The sequence below is a fragment of the Stylophora pistillata genome, chromosome 7 (genome assembly GCF_964205215.1).
Source record: "Stylophora pistillata chromosome 7, jaStyPist1.2, whole genome shotgun sequence".
NCBI classification, from domain to species: domain Eukaryota; kingdom Metazoa; phylum Cnidaria; class Anthozoa; order Scleractinia; family Pocilloporidae; genus Stylophora; species Stylophora pistillata.
In genome coordinates this window covers 24,055,875-24,081,858 of record NC_142525.1, presented here as the reverse complement: position 1 = coordinate 24,081,858, position 25,984 = coordinate 24,055,875, and the positions used below count along the sequence as shown (strand labels likewise).

Genomic DNA, 25,984 nt, shown 5'->3' with positions numbered 1-25,984 from the left:
TCACTTTTACAGTTAACATAGCTATAAGCGCTGTCCGGACATATCTAGTTATTCTCTCTTAGTCCAGTCCAGTTTTTGGCAGCCTGCGACGGAAAATCAGGTTTCCGAAATTTACGCTATGTATAAGAAAACAAAATATGAACATTCCCCAAAGCAATTCCACAGGTATAAGGGGAGCATTGTTATCGACAGTGCCTTATTTTATTTACTGTCTTCCTTTCATGCGTTTCCAGATCGAACAGGTGTGAATAAACAAAGCGGTGTTATTGCTCACGAAGCGACAGATTGTGAAAAACAACGCGACTCCTGTTTAAGATCTGTTAGGAGATTGGACACTAGTCTAAAGGATTATGGTATGTAGGGGGACCACGAGGTAGAGACTAAAGGGTTGAGTTGAGTTTATGAGTAGTCGTCTCGTCTACGCAATAACAAGGTCTTTACTAGAACGTCGATTTCACAAAACGAAAATGTAGAGAGTTTCATTAGAGAATTTCATGTAGAGAATTTCATAGTTACTCCGTATAAATATGCGATGGACATCAAAGATGGCATGCTCCCTTAATTCAAGTCCACCTCAGAAGAAGGTTTGCAACTGGATCACTTCTTTATTGTATAGTACGGTAGATGATAATGATGATCACTGTGTAGTTCCTATGTAAAATAACAATTATGGAACTACAAAGTAAATAAATGAAATTTTTGAGCACCCCTTATGCGAACGCGATAGCTTTTACGGCTAACGGTCAGAATGTTGGCTACTTTACAACGAACGGTTAACATCATTTCGTTTATATCACCAGAAATATTTCTTACGGTTAACTTTTTTTACGACTGAGGGTTACATTTCAATTTTTACCCCCGAATTTTTTTTTTCCGTTTCATGGCTATCGGTTGACCCAAATTGTAACTCTCTGTAATGGAATAATGAGCATAAAAAACAGCACGTGTATCAAACCAACTTCACTTATTGATGTCCAAATTACAATTTAGTTTATAGCTTACTCCAATAGAAAAGACAAAGTCAACTCTGACAGATATTTTTGTCTCAAAATGGCTGCCGCTTGTAAGCGAAGGGAGTTGGTGCAGAAGAATACTCTTTCCCTTCCCTAATGTATTTTTCCTGGTATTCCTCTCATAAAAAGAAAAACAAAACAAAATTAGACAATTCCAGGATAAACTGGATGACCTCCTTCTGTAGAACCATATTTAGCTTCATATCCTCCTAGCCTACCAATAAAGTGGACTTTTTTTGTTCTTGATTTCTGGGTGAGACTTTAGATATTATTGCACATTATTGCACATTATTACTTAAGATGAGCAGAGTAGAAGACTGAGACTAACAATCTGAGTATAAAATAGTTTCAAACCTAAAGTTCTTTTACGGACATTTTACAAAGATTATTGGCCTCTTTATTGCACCACTCAGCAGTGGGGCGTTTATTTGGGTCTGTTTCCCAGCAACTTTTCATCATGTATTGCCAGCCGCCTGGGGGTTTAGAGCATCCTTCCAAGTGTTGTGGACGATTGCCTTTATCCACCCAGGCGAAGAAGGCGTCTATGGTTGGTGGCCTGACTTCAACCTCGCAGAAGACCTGCCGCCTATACCATATTTCCCACATAAGTATCCCCAGGCTGTATATATCTGCTTTATTGTCGTACAGCTGAGAATGAAACACTTCTGGTGCCATGTAGAGTGGGGTTCCCGCTATAGTACCTGTGATGTCGTCTGCCCCTTTAGAGACGCCGACGTCGGTAATCTTCGCTGAATTCGTTTCTGATAGCTTGAATAAAGAAAATGAATATTTAAATCCAAATTAATTGCGGCTATTTACTCGAGCGGGACTCTATAACGAGCTTTTTTTACAACAGACCTGTCATAGGCATACAGGTAGACGTTATCTCCGATAATGCTCAGGGTGGATTTAAAGTCTGTGTTAACTGAGTCTGTTAGGGAGCACAGTGTCGAGATTGACATCAATAGTCTAAGTATAGGTTAGCTAAGGATTAGTCAACTTCCTATAAACGACACTTGAGTGAGGTGCGCTAGTTATATTTTTACCACATTTGGCAGCAATGGCGAATTCTGATCGACCAATTTGCTATTGTTGGTAAGAGCACATTCAGACGACGAGGTCGCGTGAACGTGTCACACAACGTGTCACGACCAGAAGTAATCGTTCATTTGATGTCGATATTGTGGTTAAAAAACAAAAATAAATAAAAACAAACAAACGCAAATCGACAGTGGTTTAGCGTGGTCAGTACTCTCATCGACATCGATATTTATCGTCACAATGGTCAAATTTGTTTTGAGCTCACTTGGCTGCACCTTGTGAGTCCACAGCCGTTTGACCACTGTGATGATGGGTATCGTTGTTGATAAGTGTACTGACCGTTAAAAATAGATTTCATGGCTAAAATAATTTATTATTGCCAACTTGGTACCATTCATTGTCATGAATTCATGTTCAAGATTTCTGTGTTAATGAAAGTTTGTTGGCTCTTTGCTGTAACAACCTCCGGTGACTTTTTTTTCTGTTTTTTTTCTCCTTTTGAAAATATTCTAGAATCACGTATGCATCAAATCTCTCTACTTAAAATTTTAAAATGATAAGCATCCTTTAAGTTTCATACCAAAATATTCTCCAACTTAAGGTCCCTGTGAACAACTCCGTGTTGATGAATAAAGGCGAGAGCAGCGGAAATATCCCTCACCCACCGACATCCTTCTCTTATGGTAGCGACATTTTTGGAATTTGCAGGGGCCAAGTTGATATTTCTGAAGATGTGATTCTTTAAGTTTCCTTTGCAGTGCTCCATGACCATTATGACCTTCAATTTGCCTTTGATGTCAAGCAACGACATGCCATAAAACGTCACAATGTAGGGATGCTGCAGTTTTCTAATAAAAACATAAAAATTAATTTTTTTCTATAAATATGAAGTAAGGAGCGGTAAGCAACGAACATGCAAAGTGTTTCACAGCGAAACGGGTACTGAACGAGAGTTTGAAAAGTTTTTTTTAAGTAAACCTTACTCCAGTGTGCCATTATGATAATTGGTTAAATTTGACAGTTTACAACAACATTCAACTTTACGGCAGTCTCTTGACTTCACCCAACAAAGCCAAAATTATATTAAATTGACATGTGCGGAGCGTATTTCAAATCCCTTTCTCCAGCTCAGAAATTAACTTCAATTTTGGAATAATGTCTTGTGCATTTTCGGCACATAGCAGCCATCAAATTCGAGTGAATAATGTTACTGTTCATTTGAATAACCAGTATGATGGATATTTGTACCCCTCAGATTTTCACAAATCCATGAATTGTAAGGGAGAGTCATTAAACGTAAAACTAGAAAAGCTAATTACTTACTTTAGAAAATCAATTTCATTCAGGATAAGGCTTGCATTTCCGGGATGAAGCCATTCGTGACAAACTTTCAATGCCACAGTTCGCTCCTCTCCGTTTTCGGTGTTCATCTTTCCTCGGTAAACAGAGGCAAACGCTCCGCTGCCAAGAAGATCGTCCTCTTTCCAGTCCAATTCCTTGCTGCTGACGTCAACGGCACGGACCTCTCTGAGCCCAAAAACGGCAAGACGACCTCTGATCTCCACAGCCTCATCCAGGATTGGCTTGTAGAGTGCTATTATGTCCTTCTTCGAACGTGTTTCATCCTTGAGCTGTTTGCAGGCCACTATGTCAGCTTGAATAAGCTCTGGAATGCGGGCTTCAATCTGCTTCAGACAAAGTTTAGCAGCATTCAATTGGTGTTTCACGAAGGACTTGAGGATGGATTCTTTTATCACCTCGTCCAGGTAGTCTGCAGACGCTCCAGCCATAAAAGTGCACTTGTCTTTTTCGTACTTCTTGATTTTGCTTTTATCCTCCAACTTGCTCTTGATGACCATTACGCCAACTACTGGGGCACCGATCACGAAGGCAACGAGACCAAGTGGGACCCACAGTGGGCTTGTAACACCAATGGCAACCTTTTCCCCGAGGGAAAAGAAACTTTCTTCGTCAGGTGCATCACTTTCCAGCATAACCTCGTCAGATGTGACAGCGCTTTGTAGATTTCGGAGTTCCCCCGAAATAAAGTTGTATTTCTTCTGAAAGTGCTCCAAAAGTGATTCTCGAGTATTTGCGAACACGTGGTTGTCCTCTTCCCAGTTCTCTATGATATTTTGTAGGCGCCTTTCCAACACCTTAGTGATGCTGTTCTTCGTCACTTCCCAGGAGGTTTCTGCTTTTGGAACTTCATCCAACGTCCACGAGGTGAAACACGATTTTACTCCATCGGACCGGAGGTAATCAGAGAGCTTCTGCACAGCTTTGTCGATGCGATCTTTCAAATGGCTGCGAAGATCTTCCATCACTTCATTCTGTTGTTGTTTGATCAGCATTAACCGGAGAAGAATCAAGGCCATCAATGCTTCGCTTTTTACGTGGTCTCTTGATGCGTTCTTCACATAAGCGGTTGTATGATATGTTATTCGGGAAAGCAGATCGTCTAACCACCTTTAAAGTAGATGTATATGTTGGAATGTAAATAGTCATTCGTTTGTTTGTACCGGGAGCTTGGTAAATAATTATGCGCTCAAAAGAAATCGGGAAAAGGAGATGTTTGTATTTTTATGTAACACAATAGACAAGTCTCAATCGATAGGAAGTGGTCTAGATTTTTGTGTGCTAAGTATTTCTCTCAAGTTAACCTTCACCAACATCCTGTTTTACACCTTAAGATAAAGCAATTAAACCCCATATTTTAATGCTTACCTCCAATTAATTTCAAGTCTTGCCTCTATGGTTCTGGATACCATAGCCTTGACCCCATTCATCAGAGAGGAAAAATCTTCGGTGATGATTCCATGTCTCTGAGCAGTGTTGGCCATCATAGTTGACATATAGACGATTTGCGACTCTGGATCAAGACCAGGCCAGCATTTCTTCAATTTTTTGACAACGTGGCTCTTCACTTCGTTGATTTCTCCTTTTGGAACTTGGTCCCACTTATTACACACGAATAACGCACACTTGGGTGGAAACTCCTCTTGCCCCTCTTTCTGTTTTCCAACAACTTTTGTTACCAACTTTTCCAGCTGCAATTAAAAAGTCTCATTGTATATTCTATGAGGAAACCTTCGTTTACCTTGATTTTGTTATTTTCATTTACCCTGAGTGTTATTTTGGCTATAAAGAGGAAACGGTCACGAGACCTTTAAATTCGTAAAGAAGTTGTCCACAAACTGTAGGAATCCGAAAGTTCCTGTCCACTCTTGGATAACGTTACCTTGAACGGTTCCGAAAATTTATTGCCCTGCCGTTATTGAACCTGCGCAAGCAACGACTAAATGAAAATTGCCATTGATCTGAAGCAAAATATCTTTTATATATTTCATGTCACGTTTTAATTAGATAAGGGTCATTTTTTCTTCTACGCTGATACCGGTTCTACAAATTCTGGTAGACACAAAATGCGCTATAAAACAATATTACACATAACACAAGTAACCGAAGGGCAAAAATACGTAATTTCTTAGTCACAGCGAAATAGTGTCACTCGGCTCATGCAGTTGGTCATAATTATCGTTCACCTTGTTAAGATAACTAGAGTGTGCGAATATATTTAAAATCTCGTAGCAACAATGTCACAGTCGTAATACTCCCCGTCTTTCGTACGAACTCCTCGAAAATTTTGTTCAGGGCCTCCGGTTTGTAGGTGCTTTTCCTATTGTCGTTTTTGGGAGCGCAAGACTTCCAGATTTTAAATTAAACCGACCCACATTGAAAAAGCTAAAACTTCACACAGGGGGTTTGACTGTCTACCGTCTTGACTTGATTTGAAGTTTGAGAAGAGAAAATTAGTTTCCGACGTCCTAAAGGCAAATGGCTATATCAAAACATTTCTCCGTAACTGCCAGAAACCAGTTACAACGAGTACACTCCTAATGCAAAGGAATCAGCGACTCGTTTTGCTGCTATTCCGTGCATCCAGAGTGTTACGGAGCCCATCGAGAGAATTTTGAATAGCTACAACATCGAAGTTGTCTAAAAGTCCGTTCAGACTTTAGGGCGTGTTATTTCCAAACATAGGGGTCCTGTTACAAAAGAAACACCAACTGTCGCAATGTATTCTATTCCGTGCAATGACTGTGATCACGAGTATATCGGACAGACCAAAGTCAGTTTGGTACACGTTTGAACGAGCACCAAACGGCGGTCTTCTTTTTCAAATAATAAAATTCAGCTATGTCGGAACACACGTGCCTAACTAACCATATTGTTGGGTGGGATAATTAAAAAATTATCTACACATGTCGATGCTACCACCAGCGTCTTTGTTTGGAAGTTTGGCATATCAACTCCTCAACGCCCCTGTAAATCGTGATGATGGCGGCTAACCACCTTACTACTTAAAAGGTTGTTAGTTCCTCCTAATCTAACCACCCTTTTGTTTTGCTATGCTTTCGTGACTTTCCTGTCGATAATTAAATTTCAAGGTTTTGTTCTTAGTTTCAACCTTTCGCACCCAACTCAACTTTCTGTACTGTATGGGATATCTTGACGTGATTTCAGCCAATGAGCGAGCTGAAATTATTGCATGCATATTATGAGAATTTGTAACTGCCTCAATTTATCGCACAGTAACTTAAGGTCACTTAATAGCATAAACGTATATTTTTAGACAAACTTACCCTGTCCTTCTGAACTCCGCCAGCGTTTGCACTGTTGAGAACGTAGATGAAGGCAAAGGCTCTCGGCAAATACTCCGTAACTATTTCGTCCATGATATCAGATTCGCCAACACCAGGACTGTCAATGATGACGATACCATTCTAAAAGACAAATGTCGATTTTTATTACGAAACGATTGTTCTTAAAGAAAAAAGGATGAACATTTGCCTCGACTTTCTTTACTGATACTACTCGAGAGGGGAGGGGCCCCAAAACGTAAAGTACATTTTAGAGTTCAAAAATTATCTAAAGAATACTTAATTACAAGAATGTTCCTAGGAATTAAGACCAATTGGAATGAAGAACTTAACCTATTCACTGCAAATGACTTCAAATCTTTTTATACTCAAGTAAAATTTAAATCATACCATTTTGTTCCTTGCATGGCAGCGAGTCTTTCTTTTTAGTTGAGACTGAAAAGTCTAATCTACAAATCAGGGGGTGCTCTAAGAACCCTTTGAAACTGCTCCTTCCTTCTTCCCAAAGAGTTTAAAGATTAATATTCTAAGATCCAAATAATTTACCTTCAACAGTTGGTGAGGCCAATGGAGTTCAACCTTCTTGTAAATTGAACCTTTTTCGCGGTCGCTCTTCAAATGGACATAAGGAGAGATCTGCTGAAGATAGTTTTGTTCAGTTGCTCCCTCTGGGGGTTCTGCGAGGGTGAATATTTTCGTGGGCGATCCCGTTTCAGGGTCTTTGTCCTTGAAGTGGATCACAACTCTGCGTTCTTTTCCGTACCTCATTTCACAGATAGTGGAGGTTGTACTTAGTATGGAGTAAGGAAGAAGTTCTTCGCCAAGAATGAGGTTCACCAAACTACTTTTTCCTGCGCCTGTTTCACCTTGAGTCAAATGAAAACAAAACTGACTCTCTAGAGTTTATATTCAGGAGCTTAAATTCTTATCGTAGAGGCAGGCCTAGTTTTAGATACGTCTTCTTCACAACTTACAAGATGCTTTATTTTCTAAGTGCTATTGATATGGCTACAAAAAAAGTTAACTTGTTGCAAAGTTTCTCTTGTATTTCATGTGCGATAATATCACAGTTTTGCTTCTTTTTCCAAAGCAGCAGAATAAATATCAGTTCATTAAAGTTCAGTAAGACTTCTAAATCTCTTCTTGAGCTAGGTAACCTCGTTTATGACGTAACCGAGATATATTGCAGATGAAATTTAGATCCAGTTTAGCTGAGTTACTTTATCTATTAGCTTATCATACTCATTCTCCTATTACCCACAATGTACCTGCCACTAAAAGGAAATATTCTCTCTGCTTCATGCGCTCCCTGTGACTTCTCATTCTCTCGTTCACGTCTCCCATATTCATCGACACCAAATTTAACATTATGTCATCCAGATGACCAAAACACGTTTCTGCTTGGGAGAAAAACTGCAAAAGAGCTGTTTTTTTCCTGGTATCTTCCTCCCTTGCTTCTGACAGAACAGAACAGGCCTAAGGAGGGAAGACAAAAATTCATGTTCACATTAGATGAGAATTAGTAACGAATTCAAGTGCTAAAACACTACAGTTATGAATATCCAAAGCCACTAACTTTCAAAATGAAGCAAAGTACAAAATATTTGAGAAATGAGAATTCTAAAATAAATAATTTTCATATCAAACACTTCCCGCGTTCTAAACCAGAAGCATTGAGCATCGCAGAAATGGCTTTATATATGGGAGACCTTCGTGGACTGCGTTTACATTTCGGTCGAGTGCAAGTATTGTATGTATAAGCACATGAGTGTGAATGCAATTCGTGTTTAGTGAGCACTAGTGATTTTACAAAGGTTATCCAAATTGCGCGAGCTCGTCGGGTGAGTGCCATTTGCTGTCTGTAACATTTTGAATGCTGAATTATCCCAAAATACAAGAGAAAGAATCACATTAGTACTTGTTGATAATATATATGCAAATATTTGGCTGTGTTTTTCTCTTAGCTGTGTATATTTCTTGTCATGGCTCATTGGTTCGGTCGCTTTTCTTTGCGTTGTCGCCGGAGTAGTTGGGATTTTCTCATAAGAACTTGCTCCGAGTTTTTAAACTTTCTGTCAGCCGAATAATCAAGCGTTTGAATTATTTGTTAGTGTGCAGACGAAGGATATAACAGTCGTAATATTCCCCGTACTTCGAGAATTTTGTTCAGTGCCACCGGTTGGTACATTGTAGTACTTTGTCACAGCCGTTTTTGTAAGACGTCCAGACTCGAAGCCAGTTGTTTGTGTGTTTACTTGGTGACCTAGGTCTTAACACTTTCCTTCAAACTCTAAATTAAAACGTTGTTACTTTTCCTTAACCCATCGACCATTTTGTATTGTTATGCTTTTAATTCGCGACCTCTCTTCAACTAATTTGATTTCAAATCTCTGCACCTTATTGCAAATTTTTTCAGTCAATTTCCACTTTCTGTACTGTGTGGTAAAAAAAGAGTATCTGTGTTATTATCAGAGGGTAACCCTTCTGAAGAAGCTGTTATTAATGAATGCTCTGGGCATTAAAATTCTAATTAAGAATAATGGTGATAAATAAAAATGAAATGACAAAAATAAGAAGGATATCTATAATCTACAATATAGCTAATAAAAACTAAAATATGTATTTCAATAGATTACGCACGGTTTAAATTTAATAAAAAGATCCCTACGCCAAGTTTTAAATATCTCTAACCAATTCATCTCTTTCAAGTGCGAAGATAGTTTGTTTGAAAGTTTGAGCACTTGATTAAAAGCAGCCATTCTTTCGAGATTCTGTGCGTACTTAAGGTATAAATACCATTTAAGATTTCGACTACTTCACTCAGAAGAATAACTATTTGATGACCATTGAAATTCTTCCTTAACAAATCCGGGACACCGTTGAAGATGCTCTTGAAAACAAAAATCTAATTTTGCAACGTACTTCACGACCAAAGAGGCATGGTATTCAGCTGACATATCAGTTGCTCTTGACCTCCTAACTTGCTTTTCTTTAATACTATATTGGCAGCCCTAGATTGAATCCATTTTGATTTCTTAATCTAATAGGAGCTAAATTGTTCCAAATATAGTCGCAGTAATATCTCATAGTCGAAAAACTCTTTCAGCAGCTGAGTAGACCGCCAGACTATCACCGGCGCACCTTACTCAACAAACCACGTTGAGTGACATGCTCCTTAAAAAATAGGGACTGTTCAAGGAAAATGCCTAGATTAAATACTATGGAGATGCATAGATTTCATTAAGGGATTGACTTCTAAAGAGACCTCGCATGTGTCAACAGAGTCAAATTGATTCAGTTTACTAGCAGTTCCAAACATTACATAATCAGTTTTCTTTCATATTAGATAGATCCATTACAGACCTCAGCTCGTTATTGTATTTTTGCAAAAGCTGGCCTTAATCCGAGGCTGCATACCAGATAACAAGTTCATCAGCGAAAAAGTCAATCCCTTCCGAAATGTAAGATTTTACTGTGGTATAATTGCACCATAGTTTTCTTTTATCTTGTGCATTAAATTGTGAATGATCACGCATAGCTGGCTGTGAGTGAGTTTATTCTGCGTCGAAGCAACATGATCACTCAACCAATCAGTGAACACACACGACAGGAGAAACGATTAAAAACATATGAATTATTAGTTAATCCATCCAGACCAGTTATAAGGTGCAGATGACTCATTTCTTGAACTTAGCCTAGATTGTTTATGAAATGAGCAATTAATGTTTTCAAATCATACTTGAGACATGTCTAAAGTTCGACCTCATGGACCGAAACCTTTCACGTGAACGCCTCCGAGCATCTTGTAATTTGACAAATGGATCACTTTCAGAGAGATTATTGGCGTCCATCGTGGATGCTGAAACAATAAAATAACTCAATGGTGGCGAGCTAAGTCAGCCGTATCGAATTAAAGCTCTTATCAGGTTCATATATTTTTTTTTGTGACTGCTACTTCATAAAAAAAAATTAGGTCAATTTGAAATAAAGGCACATCAGCCGCATTTGCGCCTGTCACTCATCTTTCTTTCGCCCTTAAGGGTCTTCACTGATTAATGACCGACCAAGTACAAGGGAAAACAGAATCTAATTGTGTTACACAATACACAAACTATCAAGGGAGAAGGTCTTGCTTGCATGTTTATCAAGTGGTTAGGATAATAATTCCTCTCTGCTACTCTTGAAAGGCTCCCGCCTTTCGAAGTCATATTTTCCTTCACCTAGAAATATCTCTCTAATCAATCTCCACAACCTTTCCACATCCTTGACTCAAAAGGTAAGGGAACAGTTTTAAATGGCGACAGCCATACGTTCATTCGTATTATTTCAAATTATAGTATTTCGTCGGTCATGGATAAAAAATACAATTGCGTGCTGCTTGATTACTAGGCCAAGCTTACTGAATATATTTTGACGGCCACTTCTGAAAGAGAAAAAGTGAAATAGCTTTTCTACGTCATTTCTCCCTATTGTTGTTTCCATTGTTTGCCAAATCATGTATCTCGATGTTCAAATCTGATGAAGATTAAATAGTTGGGCTCTCGGTGGCCAAGAGAGTAAAAAAACAACTTTAAAAAATTTGTATGACTGATGAAAATCAGACCAAAAAAAAACACGAATGACTTGAGGCAAGGGGAGAAGGAAATATTAGACACTGGTAAACCAGATTAGAAACTTGAAAAGTTTCAGGCGCGGGCATAATTTATCGCAGTGCCAGACCAAGAATGAACCTCAAAAGAAAATCACGGCCATCATTTCGAAGAATCGTCGGCACAGAGAGTTAACATTGACAACTCAGAGCTGACTAAACTTTAAAATGGTTTCATAATAAAAGACAAGTAGTCAATAATAAAAGACCGGTAGTCAATTATACTCAAATTACTGGTACCTTACTCATTTAATGTATGCGAGAACTACAGTCTATTGCTCAAAGATTACAAAGCCGTTGGATACTTGATTCGTGATTTATTTAAGAAATTAAACAAGGTCTCGCCAATATCAAGACAAATCACTCTATGCATTTATATACATTTCAAGACCGAGTAAACGCTTACCTGACCGGCAGCCCAGTTAGGAACGTTTGAAGACTGATTTAATTCTACCTTCACCCGACTTTTCATTTGTTCCAGCGTCGTCAACCCTTCGCACGAAATTCCGAGCGCTGTCACGGCTTGAAACATAGATAACAGATCGTTGATTTCATCGATGGTTTTCGTTTTGCCCGATGCCATGTTTAACGAACTTAAATAGATAATGAGAATGTGCAGTTTCAGGAAGAATAGAGCACCAGATTGCTGCACCTCTATTCTGCTGCAGCAGACCAGTACAGCCGTGCCGTTGCTTTTTTAATAATGCATAACTGAGTCATTTCTAAAAAAAACGCACGAAGGAGGACCCCTACGGTTGTATATATTTGTTATTAACCAAGCGTGAGGTCAAGATGCCTGGATATTGGCCAAGTTCTTTGTCTGCATTTTTATGGACCGAGACGAAGTCGAAGTCCATAACAATGCGACGAAAGAACGAGGCTAACACTGAGCCATCTTGACCGACCAAGGTTGATCAAAAAAGGATTCATCATATTTCAAAAGGATTTTGCTTTGCTAAGAATTAAGAATGACTTCGAGACCCGGGAAAGAAAGCCAACTGTGCTTGTAGTACAACAACCTCACGTGAGTCGTTTTTGTTTTCCTTGTTTTGACTATCTTCTGCCGCTTTTTGCGTCTCCATCGCCGAAATTGTCCAAGAATTACGAAAGTAGTTCTAGTTCTATTATTTTCATGCGCGGGATCAATGCGGACAATCCCGAGGGGGCAAGATGAACCCTTCTTCTTCGCTCGGGTAGCCAATCAGAACAGAGGATTCGCTTCCTCTTGCCCACAGGCGCTGCGAGCGATGTAATAATACTTGCTCAATGAAATACGCGGATACTTTTTAATCATCGGTTATATTATTCACCAGATATTTCCACTTTCATATGACCAGTCCGATTAGACTTAGTTGGCAAACCATAGCTTCACAATAATTAAGACTTTTTGTGTCAGGGAGGGAGCAGAGTTCTTGCTGGATATATTTCTCAGCATGCTATTGTAAGAGTTGTTGTCAATTAAAAAATATATTTTACCGAACTACGAAAGAAAAGTATAGCACTTCTCTCTGAGATCGAAAAGCAACTACTAAACTTAGCGAATCAAGTCCAATAAGACGAAGTCAAGCTTCATAAACAAGACCAGACGCTATCGAAGAGTTAACTCGAGCTTGCTTGGGGATTTTTTAGCTAGGCAAGAAATTAGTATTTTTTTTTTGGGAAGGGAGCGAGGGGAGTGCTTAAGCAAGCTAGGACTTTGTATCACCCCCAAGATATTTGAGGAGAGACAAAAACATTTAATTGGGGACAGAGACAGACTTAATTGAAGACTTGGCGACCAAAAGAGAAAAAGATCAGCTCAATTTTTTGGACTCGAGCGTTTTTACGGAAGTTCGAGTAGATGAGTATTTATGAGAGTAGAAACATTTCTTCCGACCACCTAAAGCCACAAGACAGCTCACTCCTGGAAGATGTTTTAATATGGCTATTACAAGCGGGCAGTTCTCATTTTTTTTGGACCAAATGTAAGCGGATTCCATTTTCCACTATGATAAAGAAAAAAACTTCTCAATAAGAAACTGAAAAAGGCATTAGCGATCCCTAGATAGTCAGAAGTTTTTCTTTCATCTTACAGGCTTTGTTTTATAATCGTCTATCGCTTACATTGTTATTGGTACATACTTAAAATAAATGTAAAGATACTGAGTTTCAGAATTTTGGAAATAAATGACCTCGGAGCTTAATTCTCCTAAATTTGTGAGTAAACCCTATCCTGCGCGCCCCCTACCCCCGTGAAACTTTCCTTGAATTCCAAGATAAAAGTTTGAGGTACACAGGTGACATAATAGTAATATCAAAAGCGTGGGTAAAATGAATTCTGCTTTCAAACTGATTTCCTCCAACATCCCAGCAAGTTCCCAGACAATAAGAGGACACTAATAAATCCTTTGAAAAAAACTCCTTTGTTCAAGTCTAAGCTAGAACATTTGCTGTTACAACTTGATTTAAGAGTGCAAATGAAATTGTCATTTCATAAGAATATACACTGCATAATCGATATTTAAGACTTCACGCTTAATTACTAGGTCTGTGTAACATAAGATTTGGCACCAGGATCACTACTGTCATAATGCAGTAGATGCCTGGTTAACAGAAATCTAAAACTGTCCCCCTTTGTAATTTATACGTTTTTAAAGTCTTCAAATGTAAACGTAGTATAGTAGTCATCTCAAAAATAACCACTAGTCTATACTAAAAACTAAAATGTACCAGCCCCATGCATTTGCCACCTAACTTACACACATATTTTATCACTTTATCTCTTCAAAATACTGAGATCAGTTTCCAGTATGGAACTAACAGCTGTACAGGCGACAAGCTGAAGACACATTCTTTCTGACTATTTCAATTAAAGCAGATCTCCTTGTACCTCGGCGTCACATTAATGTTCATACCGACAAGAAAAACCAAGAAAAAAATTGGTACAAAATTCACTATTGATAATTGATCAGTTTCCACGGAACATTTATACATTTCACGAAAATAAACTCATTGATACATTATTTCTGATGCATGTTTCGATGCTACTGCGAGTTTATAAGCAAAAATTATTTTGATTTGAAAAAAAACTTGGCGGGTTTCATCGAATTCACAGTCTCATCACTCACTGTAAATTATTGATTTCCTACAATTTTTTCCAAGGACTTGCCAGTTTTCTAGAATGTCACTGTTTTTTTAAGGACGCATTATGAAGGTCACTAGCCACTCTATTGCACCACTCAGCTGTTTGGCGTTCTTGCGGGTCTGTTTTCCAGCAATTCTCCATCATTTCTTTCCAGCGAGATGGAGGTGTAAAGCAGCCTTCCACATCTTTTGGCCGATGGTTTTGCTCCACTCGCTCAAAGAATTGGATTGGAGTTAGAGACCTGAGCTCACTGAAAGCATGCAAGCCATACCACATCTCCCAGAACACAATCCCCAAGCTGTATATGTCCACTTTGGAGCCATAACGTCTCGAGTGATACACTTCCGGTGCCATGTACACAGGGGTTCCTGCTAGAGTACCGGTGATCTCCTGTGCTCCTTTGGAAACACCAACGTCCGCAATCTTTGCCGTATTATTCTCTGCCAGCTTAAAAAGCCGCGAAAAAACATACGTTAGATCGCTCAATTAAGGGCACAACGCTATCAACTGATAGACATGTTGCTGTGAACAGACTGGCATAATTACGACGATGCCATTAGAAACTGAGAAATAAGGATGCAAAGCAGATTGACCATTCAGATGATACGTGCTCCGTACAGTTATTCTATAAACCTAGTTAAAAGGTCTCCCTCTGTGTCAAGATCAACAAACACCGACACTAAATTTCTGAATTCCACTGCAAAACCTTTCGAATAGATTGGCAGTGCAACTTTAACATAATTAGTGAATTTTTATCAGATAATAATTTGGTTAAACATTTCATTCTCATAAATATGTAGTTGAGAGTATAACAATTATGAATAATAAATGTTTGAGTGTCATACCAATATATTTTCCAACTTAAGATCCCTGTGAACAAATCCTTCTTTATGAATATAGTCAAGAGCACCAGTAATCTCGGTTGCCCACCGAAAAGTTTCGCTCCTGTCAGCAGGATTTTTGGAGTTTGCTGGAACTTTGTCAGGATTCTGAAAGATGTAACTCTTTAAATTACTTTTGCAGTGTTCCATAACAAGCATCACCCTGGTCCAGCTGCTTTCTGTGTCAAGAAGGGATGTGCCGTAAAACTTTACAATGTATTGATGCTGTAATTTCCTATTAAAACACAAAATAACAATAGGTTTTGAGCTCAGTGATGGAAATTCATCGTAAATCAGCTAAAAACATTATTTGATCTTTGAAGCATCATTTTTGAACTGTCCAATCATGATTAGTTCATAAATAAAGACTACAAATATCACTACCTAACTCTCCGTACCTCAATGAATCATAAAAACTCACTCATTCATTTGATTATCCGCAAGAGCTCAGTTTGAGCGCATATAGTGACTATTTAAGACTGGAGTTCCGAACACAGCCGCTTTTCAAGATTTCTTGTTATGGCTTGTTATATAAAAAAAATTGCCGAAAAAGTCGCAAAAACAAATGTCTGAATGAAACTAATTAAGTGAGGTCCTTACCTCAAAATATCAACCTCCTTCGAGACGAGTCCAGCAGTCTGAACATTAAGAGCCTCGTGATAAACCTTTACAGCCACATTTATCTCTTCTCCGGTCTCAGTTTTCATTTTTCCTTGGTAAACAGAAGAAAACGAGCCACAGCCAAGGGGTTTGTCTTCTTTCCAGTCTAAACTCAGGCTATTGACACCAAACGTACGGACATCTCTCACCACAAACATGGAAAGCTCACCTCGAATATTCAAGGCTTCATCTAACATTGGTTTGTAGAGATCCACTATCACTTCCTTGGAGCGCGTCTCATCACTAAGTTGTTTACACAACATGAGGTCAGCCTGAATCAGCTCTGGAATGCGGGCCTCGATTTGCCTGAGGCACAATTTTGCATCTTTTAGTTGGCCCTTCACGAAGTTCCTGAGTGCATATTCGTCTAATAGTACATCATTCAAGAAATCTGCTGACGCCTCAGCCATGAATGCACACTTGTTCTTCTCGTATTTTCTGATTTTGCTTTTCTCCTCAAACTTCTTCTTAATGGCCAATATACCGACTACAGGGGCACCAATCACTACAGCAACGACACCAAGGGGAACCCATAGTGGACTTGTGACACCGATGACAACTTTTTCCCTCAAGGTAAATAGACTTTCTTCTTCAGGGGCATCTCCTTCTGGCAAGACTTCGTCCGATGTGACAGCGCTCTGGAGATTTCGGAGTTCCTCTTCGAAGACATTGTACTTGTGCTGAAAACGTTGTAGAAGGGACTCACGTGCATTTGCGAACACATGCATGTCCTCTTCCCAATGCTCTAAGATATCGTGCAGTCGGCCTCTTAATGCTTGTGTGACGTTGTTTTTAATCACTTCCCAAGAGGATTCTGCTTTTGGGACTTCATCCAAGGTCCAAGAGGTGAAACGCGATTTTACGCTATCCGATTTGAGATAAACGGAGAGCTCCTTTAAAGCATTATCGGTGCGATCTTTCAGATGGCTGCGGAGGTCTTCGATCACTTGACTTTGTTCTGTTTCCAATCGCATTAAACGATCACGAATTACGGCCATCCTTTGGGCGACTTTCTCATGATCCTTTGAGGCGTTGTTCACAAAGGCCGTTGCGTGGTAAATCATCCGGGAGAAAAGTTCGTCTAACCACCTTAAGAGTAAAATCATGTTTATATTTTAGTCTTCACGTGTCTGTTTATTGGTATGGTGTGGATCGTGCAATCTGTAACGGTGATTAAAAACTGCTTTGCTGTTGCCACCTGATTTCTAACCCTAATTTTCTCGTATAGATTTATATAGAATAAATGTTTGAAGAGAAAATTTGCCCTGAGCGGGATTTGAACCCACTTCCCCCTGTTACTAGTCAGGTGGGATGACTACTACACTATCAGGATGACCATGCTGGCAACACGGCAATCGAAGTTGTGATTTACGTGATCGGAGACGTGGTCTCCCGGGAAACTGAATTTTAAGGGTGACAGGGTAGGGTTAGTTGGGGTACCAGGGTGGGCTTAGTTGGGGTTCATCTGAGGTTATAGGCTTCCCCTGCCCTGTCACCTTGAAAATTAAGTTTCCCGGGAGACCACGTCTCCGATCATCTAAATCACATCTTCGAATGCCGTGTTGCCAGCAGGGTTGTCCTGATAGTGTAGTGGTCATCACACCTGACTAGTAACAGGGGGACGTGGGTTCAAATCCCGCTCAGGGCAAATTTTCTTCTCAAATATTTATTCTATTTAAGTATGATTATTTGGGATTTACAGGGTCAGGGTTTCCCTCGTATACAGAATTTATATATATATATATAGTGTAACTTCAGAGCGGAGCAAAGATTATCCAGCAATCTGATTGGTCGAGCAGTCCCTTATATGACGCTATATAAACCGCTCCACGCGGTTTATATAAGATGTTGAAATAAAATGTTAATAAATTTTACTAAAATGTTATGATTTTAGAAATTTCTCTCTTGTTCAGCTTTGAAATTATACTAAAACAATTATTCGCTTCAGGTTCGGTGAGTATTGTCCAATATTCACCTCGCCTTCGGCGAATAATTGTTAAATATCAAGAGATCATTTCCTTTTTAGTTTCAAGACATGTCAACTTGATTGTTCTCTGTGATTGACACGATCTAGGATGACCTAGCTTTATCATGAATAGTGCCTGGCCACAACCAACTATATATCTTGAAATTTAGCATAGGAATAAGAGTTCTTTTTCAGTTGTACGAGTAGCTCTTTACACACCCGTTGTAATTGAGTGAATGCATGAAAGGAATAAAAAACGTTAGCAAAGTAAAGTTTAGAACACGCACAAGAAATTATGGAAATCTCATGGGGAAGTGGTATTCACCTCGCCTTCGGCGAATAATTGTTATATATCTGGGCCTCATCAGCGCCTCCTCAGTGCAGTGCTGATTCTAGGATGGGGTAAAGCTATATGGCCACCCCAAATGATTCCACATTTGCGGTATCATTTAGGCCATGCCAGAGTATTCAAACTAGGAATGAGCTGGCATTGTACAATTGCCCGATACGACTCACCCTAGTAGAGTGCTCAATTTGGACAAGAAACCAAAGCTTAGTTATGCTAAAGAGTTATATCTAACTGCAGAGGGCACTTTTTCGGCCTCCTGGAGGTAAAGCTATAGAGCCCCCCAAAATGACTCCACATTTTTGGTATCATCTGAGCCATGCCACATATATCTAAATACATATGTATTTAATATTCCTTACCAATTTCATTTCAAACAATTCAGTAAAAAAGACTAGTCAAATGCTTATCTAAAGGCCAATCTTACCCCATTTATGTCCGTGGTGGCACTTCTCACGCGCGTTATTTTATCAGTTTACGGCATATTTTGCGGCAGCTAAAAGCAAGATTTTTTAAAGTGCCACTTAAAAAAACTTAATATCTAGAAAATCTCTAGCCTATGGAACAATTTGGTATATAATTTGCGAAAAGTTACGCAATTTTAAACGACATCGACTCAAACGCTCCTCAACTCGTTGCTTTCAAAGATATTAACTTTCATCACTGAGTAATGGGCTTCGTGCACACTTTTAGCTGCATCCTTTGTTCCTTACTATGAATTTTTTTAAATTTTCCAATTCAAAGGGAATAATTTGTACACCAAAGTTATGCGATAGAAAATTTCGGTCAACGCACTTGTTCAAGAGCTGGAGACCATCGTACTACTTTACCTAGTCCATTGACTGAAAAAAACAATACTGCGTTTTCGGAATTCGCGCGCTCTTATTCGCCTAATTACGCAATTTTTTATGCGCAGTACAAGATGTGCAATGCAATACTGAGGAATCACCTAAGGAGCAGCAACTATTAGCAAGAAAATATTTATCTTTAAAAATATTGATTTAACACTAACCTCCAATGAATTTCCAATCTAGCCTCAATGCTCTTTAATACCATAGACCTCATACCGGTCATAAACGAAACAAAATCTCTGGTAATGATCCCGTAGCTTTGAGCTTTACTTGCGTTCATGGTTGACATATAGACGATCTGTGATCTTGGATCAAGACCGGGCCAGCACTTTCTTAATTTAGCGACAACATGGCGCTTCACCTCCTTAATTTCTTTCTCTGGAACTTGGTCCCACTTGTTGCACACGAACAAAGCGCACCTGGCCGGGAACTCTTCTTGTCCCTCTTTTCGTTTTCCGACGACCACTTCCAACAATCTTCCTAGCTGCAATTAGGAATAACTACAACACTAAACATTCATTATGGTAAAGCCGTTTTACTCTAACTTATTACCTATAGTATGCTGCGCGTCAGAATCTGAAATATATACGACTAACTGAGTTCCTTTCAAAATCTTTGATCATCCTAATGTAGAGAGTAGCCTCCATCTGGCACATAAACCTCGAGAAAAACTGTGGGCTTTGAGGAACTGTTGATATCCATGCAGGTAGTCCTGAGGTAGATCTAAGCGTTCTGATTGATTCTTAATTGGTGCGTATGTCGCCATATGTACCGTTTCCACAGAAACGGTCATAAGCCGTCTATTTTTGTCCGCAAAAACCAGCACATTCAAAACAAACAAGTTTTATCCGAGGGTCACACCAAAAAAAACCTTCTTTCTGACCCCGCTTGCTCGGGTCGTAGTGACGAATACTGGTCCTTAGTCATTTTTGTAAGACCTCGCTGTGCTCGGCCCACACCCCTACGACCTTGAGCCAATATTCCTCAGTGCGGCCTTCGCACTCGTTTACAAAGTAAGAGGTTAATACATTTTTTTTGTTTTTAATATAATTACTTTTATCGAAGTGAACGTACGGTAAAGCTTTAGCTGTGGCTTACTTGGTAAGATGATGCCTTTAGGCAGGTTGCGTGAGCGATGATATTTGATAGATTTTAAGTCTCGCTACGGCGAGGGTTCATAACAAACATTTTGGTGAAGAAAATTATGGTCATTAAAGTCTTACACAAGGAATAAATATCGAATCAGAGAAACCTATAGGTTAGGTTCTGAAAATCTAGGAAATAAATTTTAAATTTACGTTGCCAAAACGGCAACTGTATTAGTTTACCTATTGTTTTTTAAATTTCGCACTCACCCTGTCTTTCTGAACTCCTCCCGAATTCGCACTATTGACGACGTAAATAAACGCAAAGGCTTGAGGTAGATACTCCGTCACTATTTCATCCATGATTTCAGATTCTCCAACACCAGGACTGTCAATGATAACGACTCCACTCTAAAAGTAAAGTAGCGTTTTTAAATTAATATGTAATGTTTTACTAACTTCGTGCGCAGTTAATTTCGCTTTTCTCGATTACGGACGTCGTTAGCGCACTTGAAATAACAAACCACGAAGTTCCTCTTTGAGTAGTCTTAGATGTGACGACAAACACGAAACGATGAAATATTAAGGAGAACTCACTGCTTGAGTAACTCTAACATTCTGGAATTTTGCTTTCTTTAATTGTGCATTTCTACGACTTTCAATAATTTATTTTACAAGTCAACCTGTTGTTGTTGAATATTATAAGCAAGTCGAACAATAAATAAAATAGCGGGTTGCAGCTTAAACTATGGCCAATTGGGCCATGAGTTCAAATTTTGGTGCCTCTCACTAGGGGGTTATATAGAAATCCTGCAGAAATTTAGGTTATAAGCTTGATGATGCTAGAACGGATAGAACCTTTAGCCTGGAATAAAATCTATTGAACTTTGTAAGGGTTGAGAAGACATTACCAAATGTTTCTTTGTTGAAGAAATTCAAAGATTTTTGGTATACCCTTAAGAGTTCGTGAGGCCAAAAGAGTTCAATCTTCTTGTAACTTGAACCTTTTTCGCGGTCGCCCTTCAAATGGACATAAGGAGAGATCTGCTGAAGATAGCTTTGTTCAGTTGCTCCTTCTGGGGGTTCTACGAGGGGGAAGGTTTTCGTCGGCAATCCCGTTTCAGGGTCTTTGTCTTTGAAGTGGGCCACAACTTCGCGTTGTTGTCCGTACCTCATTTCACAGATGGTGGAGGTTGTACTTAGTAAGGAGTAAGGAAGAAGTTCTTCGCCAAGAATGAGGTTCACCAGACTACTTTTTCCTGCACCCGTTTCACCTTTAAGGGATATAGAGTACTGAAATACCATGATAATGTCACCAAGGAACTTGAATATTGGCAAAAAGATTGCCTAGTTTCATTTAACTACACGTTTTGACCGAGCTTTTGAGTTTGATTTACCTCTTAATGTTTTCAATACACAATTTGCACAGTACATTGTGGTTATAAACTAACATCGTGAGTTCATTAAAACTTCATGAGAACTAAAAAATTACTTGACCTTCCACCGCTACGAACACAGGCTATAATTGCCGTGTTTCGATGAGTTATCGATTTTAAACGGAAAAAAAACCTGAAAAAGTTTAATGTGCGAGAAAATTTGCTCAAGTCTGCGTTAAAATTTTGCATATTTCGTGGTCAGGTCCGCAAAAATGCAAGACATAAACTTGTGTTTCTCTGGGTGTAATTTCAAGCTACAACGACGACTGGATTTCTTAATCGTTAAAACTGAATTTCACCTGCTACTAAGAGAAAGTACTCTGTCTTCTTCAATGCATTCTGATGTTTGCAAATCTTCTCTCTCACGTCACCCATATTCTTTCGCACCAGAGCCTCGAGTTTGTCATCCAGATCAGAAAAACATTTTTCACCTTGGGAGTAAAAGTGCATTAAACTTTTCTTTTTCTTGGCGTCTTCGTCCTTTGCCTCTGACAAGACAGAGAAGGCCTTAAAATAGAAGAGAATATTCATTTTTTAAATCAGTGAGGTGCAGCATTAATTAAGGGATGCTAAGGTAGCAATGTGGTTCAAGATCACCAATGGAGGTATGCGCGAGTTGCTGCATGATTAGCCAAAATTCATTAAATTTATAGAGACGTTACGTTTTCTAACATTTTTCCGCTAGGAACTTTAAGTCACTTTTCATTTTTATAGCCAATAACAAGATCAATGTTACTTCAAATGACTCTTGAAGTGATTAGTCATCTTTTATAAATGTAAGTGACCTCACTCATTTGATTTTATTCCATTTCTGCATTTGGCTTGAATCGGGGTAGGGACCCTGCTAAGACCACAGCTTACTTGCGAGAATGATCACAAATTGAAATCAGACTCCTCCACGGGAAAAGAAAATCCTTTTCAACTTGCCTCGAACCAGCGTGAGGCCTCTTAACTCAGTTGGTAGTAGCGTCCAACTAGTATCTGGGAGGCACATCTTCGAATCCTGTCGAAGCCTGAGTTTTTCCAGGCCTCCACTCTGCAATTGCTAGAATTGCAGCTCACCTTCAAGAATCATTGTTTTACTTGATTTTCAACTACCAGGTCAAATGAAATTTATTTGATTTCAAATTATCAGAAGAAATAATGCCATTGCCCTGCTCAGAGTTTAATTATGGCATTTGCAAACAGAGGAGCCGAATTGCACAATGAATTGATTGATCAAACCCGCTTCTCTCGTCCATTCTGGCATTTCGAGCTTCGCTACTCGACTCAGTTCTCTCTGATTTTCTGGTTTGCCTGAACACGAAAAAGTAAAGAAATTGCCTCAACACCATGATTGTCAACATAATTTACCCTTTCGTGGACTGTTTACGGCTGGGAAATGTTTTGTCAACGCGATCACAGAATAATCACGTGCAGTTTTGGAAATGGCCGTTTTTTGACAAAAAAAAATAGCCGAACTTAATAAGACCATGTCGTTAATATACCGCATAAAAAAAAAATTGTGTGAATCTAATCTATGGGAACTTATTTACGAAGATACAAGTGGGTGATGCAACAGAGTGTGTTGATCAAAGTCCTCCTAAAGTCGCGACTCAAATTAATTGACTGAGTGATTTCAAATAAGACATTCATAAACAGGTGTGCAACTTCACTAGGACAAAGTCTCGTTTGATGATTGTTAAGCCAACATTAACTGCTTAAAACTATAAGAAGAGCTTTTGGTTGATGATATGCAACGGACGAAATTAGGAATGGTGAGCGAGTCAATTAAAATTGGACACTGGTTTACCCGTGTAAATGATTTAATCTTCACAGCTGGGAGGTAGAGGCTTGACCATGAATCAGCGCAGTTATTGTTCATGCTAATAATGCGGCATACGCAGAATTTATAAAGAATCGCAAAAAATCATTTCTTGTGTAACTCACTAGATTGACAGGAAGCTAGGATTTCGTGAATGCTGCACTTGCAATTCTTTATCAGCATTGTCTTTTCTCTGTGAGCCACGGTATTTCGAGTTTAATTTTAGAGGAGATGAGTGCGTCACCAATACAGAGTTTCAAGTCATCAATAAAACAGGCATAAAGTTATCAGTCACCCATTGAATATCGCGCATATGTTTTCTAGCTAAAAGCAAACCATGATTCAGTTTTGTGACCTGCCTTCGCAGAAGAAAAAAACTTGCAAAACAAAGCATGTCAAGAAGCAAAGTATGACTTGAGCAAAATGCATGGCCTTTGCGGTAGGATAAACGATCATGTTGCATCTGCGAAAACACAATTAGTGTCAATGTCGTAGTTTTATTATTCATGGCGCAGCATGTAAGTAAAATGGTTGATCAAAACTATTTTTCAAAGGTATCCTTATTCGGCCTAAGGATTTTTTATTAGTATCTGTACAATTCAAACCTCACTTTTTCGTAGATATCTGGTCGTTTCTGAACACTTCTAGCTAAAAACCTGAGCGCAATCTCGGCGGTACAGGGATAGAATGGTAGACTTAGAAAATAGAATTTTTGCACCGCTCGAAGCAAATAAATCAATCAAGTAACCAAGAATCTAAGTATATCTAAAATTTGCTTTGGGAAAGAGTAAAATACCCTAACATCTACATTTATCCAGACTTCTTTACATTTTACCGTATTCGACTAGCTCGTAATGTAGGGTGATATCGTGATATATTTTAGGATGTATATATATATATATATATATATATATATATATATATATATATATATAAGCGAAATAGGCAACGTAGGATCCATGACAGTGCTCGACAATGAAGGAGCGATTACAGTAGCAAATGGACTACTAGTAGTAGTTATTCTACTACTAGTAGTCCATTTGCTACTATATATATATATATATATATATATAGCTATATACCTTTAAAGACTTCATTAAAACTTACCTTTCCGGCCTTCCAATTGGGAACATTTAAAGACTGATTCATTTCAGTCCTAATCCTTTCTTTCATCTGCTCCAGCGTCGTCAAACCTTCGCATGAAATTCCGAGGGCCGTCATTGCTTGAAACATAGAAAATAGATCGTTGATTTCATCGAGGGTTTTTGTTTTGCCCGATGCCATGTTTAACGAATTCCTAGAGAGAATGTACAGCTCCAGAAAAGAAATATGCACCCGACAGCTACACCTATGTTTTACCGTACGAATCCGCTGCAGCAGACCATGGAGATGTACTTACTATGTGCACAGACCATAACTAAAGCTAATTTACGTCTTCAGGTTCCCCTTTCTTCATTTAAAATTTTGCTTTTGTATTGCTAGAAAAAATTTACATAGCAATAGGTAATATTTAATTGTTCAGGTAGCAAATTTATTAAGAGTGTACAAAAGCGCCTTGTCGTGCATTCAAAAAAAGACCTGGTAATATGGCTATACTAATTATGAAATGAAAAATAAAGGGTCGTAACAGCAGATAAGTCCATTTTGCCTTAATACTTTTACTTCCTCGGTAGCTGGGAAGAAAGTAATTTACAGATCAAGGGATAAAAGACGGTAGCGGGGCGCTTTAATCATATTTCAATTGTTCTTATGCCGCTGGCCATGTTAAGTAATTGTCTCCCCCTCGCATCTGTTCTTTAAACGAGGTAAATGTTACTGTTTTTCGGGGCTCACAGTTCTCCAAGGCCATCAAGTTTAGTTTAATTTACATGCATTTATGAAATCCAGGTTAAGACCCTGCTCTCGCGTTTTTAGATCACCATTCTAACCATTCTTTAGATTTCAAAGACCAGTGCTAAACTTTGCAGGAAAACAAAAAACCATTGTTATTCGTAATCGATTAAAATCATTTAAATGAAGGAACTGAAAGATCATGGTGTCATAGATCACCTCATCTTAGGTAAAGAGACGACGTAAAGCCTCGTCCAGAATCATTGTAAGCCATAGGAAAGCTTCCTACCGAAGGAAAGCGTAATCTCTTCATGCTTAAATTTGACAAAGTGTATGCCAATTGCACTGAACTCCATCAGCCTGCCCATAGACTAATGAATGATTCACTAAAAAGCGACTTCACTTTGTCCTGCGTTACGCATATTTATCGGGCGTCGTGGTTTGTTTCAAAATGCTAATGTTGTAAAATATCTGTCAGTTTGGGCGCCTAAGGAGAGGTGAGTAGTGAGGTCTGACTTGCGGCGTTATTCGCTGCTAAGGTGATTACCAGAAACATGTAGAATCTGTTACTTTCTTCAATCATCACCAAAGTTCAATGAATGCTTCAATAAATGGAAACTTCTCTTTAGTTCCCT

General features: G+C 38.8%; 2 protein-coding genes across 2 annotated transcripts; both read right to left on the bottom strand.

The window, feature by feature from the left end:
* Nucleotides 1-585: 585 nt before the first annotated feature.
* LOC111334712 (uncharacterized) lies at nucleotides 586-12,078 on the bottom strand. Its single transcript, XM_022940528.2, has 8 exons — nucleotides 11,773-12,078; nucleotides 7,987-8,194; nucleotides 7,265-7,584; nucleotides 6,701-6,841; nucleotides 4,782-5,104; nucleotides 3,378-4,523; nucleotides 2,635-2,902; nucleotides 586-1,781 (listed from the first exon to the last, which is right to left on the bottom strand). Exons 1-8 carry the CDS (start codon nucleotides 11,947-11,949, stop codon nucleotides 1,368-1,370), a joined length of 2,997 nt encoding a protein of 998 aa, XP_022796263.2. The 5' UTR covers nucleotides 11,950-12,078; the 3' UTR covers nucleotides 586-1,367.
* Nucleotides 12,079-13,749: 1,671 nt separating this feature from the next.
* Nucleotides 13,750-24,920, bottom strand: LOC111334742 (uncharacterized). Its single transcript, XM_022940552.2, has 8 exons — nucleotides 24,627-24,920; nucleotides 22,015-22,222; nucleotides 21,234-21,553; nucleotides 20,550-20,690; nucleotides 19,356-19,678; nucleotides 15,972-17,120; nucleotides 15,336-15,606; nucleotides 13,750-14,937 (listed from the first exon to the last, which is right to left on the bottom strand). The coding sequence occupies exons 1-8, from the start codon at nucleotides 24,801-24,803 to the stop codon at nucleotides 14,530-14,532; spliced, it is 2,997 nt and encodes a 998-aa protein (XP_022796287.2). The 5' UTR covers nucleotides 24,804-24,920; the 3' UTR covers nucleotides 13,750-14,529.
* Nucleotides 24,921-25,984: the final 1,064 nt, after the last annotated feature.

Coding starts and splice junctions, on each gene's coding strand:
- LOC111334712 (XM_022940528.2), bottom strand. CDS start 11,949: ATGGCATCGGGCAAAACGAAAACCATCGATGAAATCAACGATCTGTTA. Junction 6,842..7,264: donor GGCCTCACCAACTGTTGAAG/GTAAATTATTTG, acceptor TTTGTCTTTTAG/AATGGTATCGTCATCATTGA. Junction 1,782..2,634: donor TTAAGTTGGAGAATATTTTG/GTATGAAACTTA, acceptor TCTTTATTCAAG/CTATCAGAAACGAATTCAGC.
- LOC111334742 (XM_022940552.2), bottom strand. CDS start 24,803: ATGGCATCGGGCAAAACAAAAACCCTCGATGAAATCAACGATCTATTT. Junction 22,223..24,626: donor CCAATTGGAAGGCCGGAAAG/GTAAGTTTTAAT, acceptor TTCTATTTTAAG/GCCTTCTCTGTCTTGTCAGA. Junction 15,607..15,971: donor AAGGAGGTTGATATTTTGAG/GTAAGGACCTCA, acceptor GTGTTTTAATAG/GAAATTACAGCATCAATACA.